The sequence below is a fragment of the Perkinsus marinus genome (genome assembly GCF_000006405.1).
Source record: "Perkinsus marinus ATCC 50983 genomic scaffold scf_1104296942930, whole genome shotgun sequence".
Taxonomy (NCBI): Eukaryota; Perkinsozoa; order Perkinsida; family Perkinsidae; genus Perkinsus; species Perkinsus marinus.
The window spans coordinates 1-1,529 of NW_003211996.1; the positions used below are offsets into that span (position 1 = coordinate 1).

Consider the following 1,529-nt stretch of genomic DNA (forward strand, 5'->3'; position numbering starts at 1 on the left):
AACTATGATTTTGGTGATTTTTATCCGAATTCGTCTCGCGCCGAATTGAGCCCACGCTCGCTTGTGTCTCCCGATGAAGAAATGGTAAATCCTGTCAGCGTGGAAATTGGATCCCCACGGGAGTCTGGTCCAGCGGGCCTGGACGAGCTCCTCAATAAGTTCAACGGTGTGCCGGCTTCTCTTTACCGGCCTTCGGAAGTGATTGACGCCGTCGCTGGCGTCCTAGACCTTCTACCTCCTGAGCATCAGCTCAGAGGCCAAAAGGTCTTACAAGTGCTAACCAGGCACCACCTTACGCTGATCGAGGGCGCGGCACGTCCCGGCTCTATTCTCACCCCTCCCCACCGCAATGAAGCGGCGCGATCCGCTGTTCTGGCATCCCTTGCCACCAATCCCTCTAAACAGCGCGCCGATACCTCCCACCTCGTATGCACAGCTCGCGAGGCACCGACCTCTGTTCCGGAACCCTCCCCCGCGGCCCAACCCTCCCATACCTGGACAGTGGTGGCGGCCACTAGAGGTCCTACCAAAAGGATGCGCGTCCCTGGTTCTACTCCGGTGCACCATCGCACTATCGTGACACCGACGGTTCCCGCAGCCAGAGGTAAAGGTAGAGGGAATGGCAAGGGTAAAGGCACTACTGCCCCTGGCCCAAACAGAACTGCACTGGAGAAAGCCAAGAAGGCCAACAAAAAGGCTTGCGTGGTTGAACTCCGCTCGGTTGATGACGGCGCCCCTAAAATGGACGCCGCCGAGTTCATGACCTTTCGCAGCAGGGCCCTGGGGCTTTTGAGTGGTTCGGTCATCGTCAGTACCACCTTCCCAATAAAGGGAGGTATTGGACTAGTCCTTAGCGATGAGAGTCACGGGAACACATGCGTTCAGTCTTTGAGTCGCATGCAGGGTTATACAGCCAAGGTCCGCACTGGATTATGGCCACGTGTGATTTTGTTTAATCCCGCAATAGCCCGTGGTTCCACTATCGACTCAGTGAGTCGCTCTATCAAAGAGGGCAATCCTGCTCTCACCGAAGGTATCGACGGTGCCAAGCTGGTCAGCGCGGTCTATTGGCGCGGCCAGCACTTAGTTATGGCGATCTGCCCAACCCTCTATCACAGGCTCTCTGCCAATGGGGAAGGGAAGGGTCGCCTGGTATTAAATCACCTTTGCACCAGATGGGCGACATCTCGCTCCCCATCAGTGTGTTTTAGGTGCTGTGGTATTGGCCATATTGGCCCTTCCTGTCCTCATAAGCAGGATCAGGCCAAGATTCGCTGCACGCGTTGTGCAGCCTTCGGTCACGAGAGACAAGCTTGTACGGCTCAGTCCATCACAGGGCCGGTGCTGAAATGCGCGAACTGCCTGGACTTCACGCATCTCATCCTGAAGCTCGAGTTCACCGAAAGGTGGACCACGAGTGCACGGATGGCGCATGTGAGAGCTTAGCCGCCTTTGCTAGCGCATGGGGCGTACTGACTCGGAAATGCGCTTTTGTCATGATAGGATCTACAGCATAATGAAGGTCATCG

The 1,529-nt window shown here is 56.2% G+C and overlaps 1 protein-coding gene across 1 annotated transcript; it reads left to right on the plus strand.

Annotated features, from left to right (window-relative positions):
• Window positions 1-81: 81 nt before the first annotated feature.
• Pmar_PMAR006305 (hypothetical protein) lies at window positions 82-1,446 on the plus strand (the record flags this gene model as incomplete). Its single annotated transcript, XM_002781277.1, has 1 exon — window positions 82-1,446. The coding sequence occupies one exon, from the start codon at window positions 82-84 to the stop codon at window positions 1,444-1,446; it is 1,365 nt and encodes a 454-aa protein (XP_002781323.1).
• Window positions 1,447-1,529: the final 83 nt, after the last annotated feature.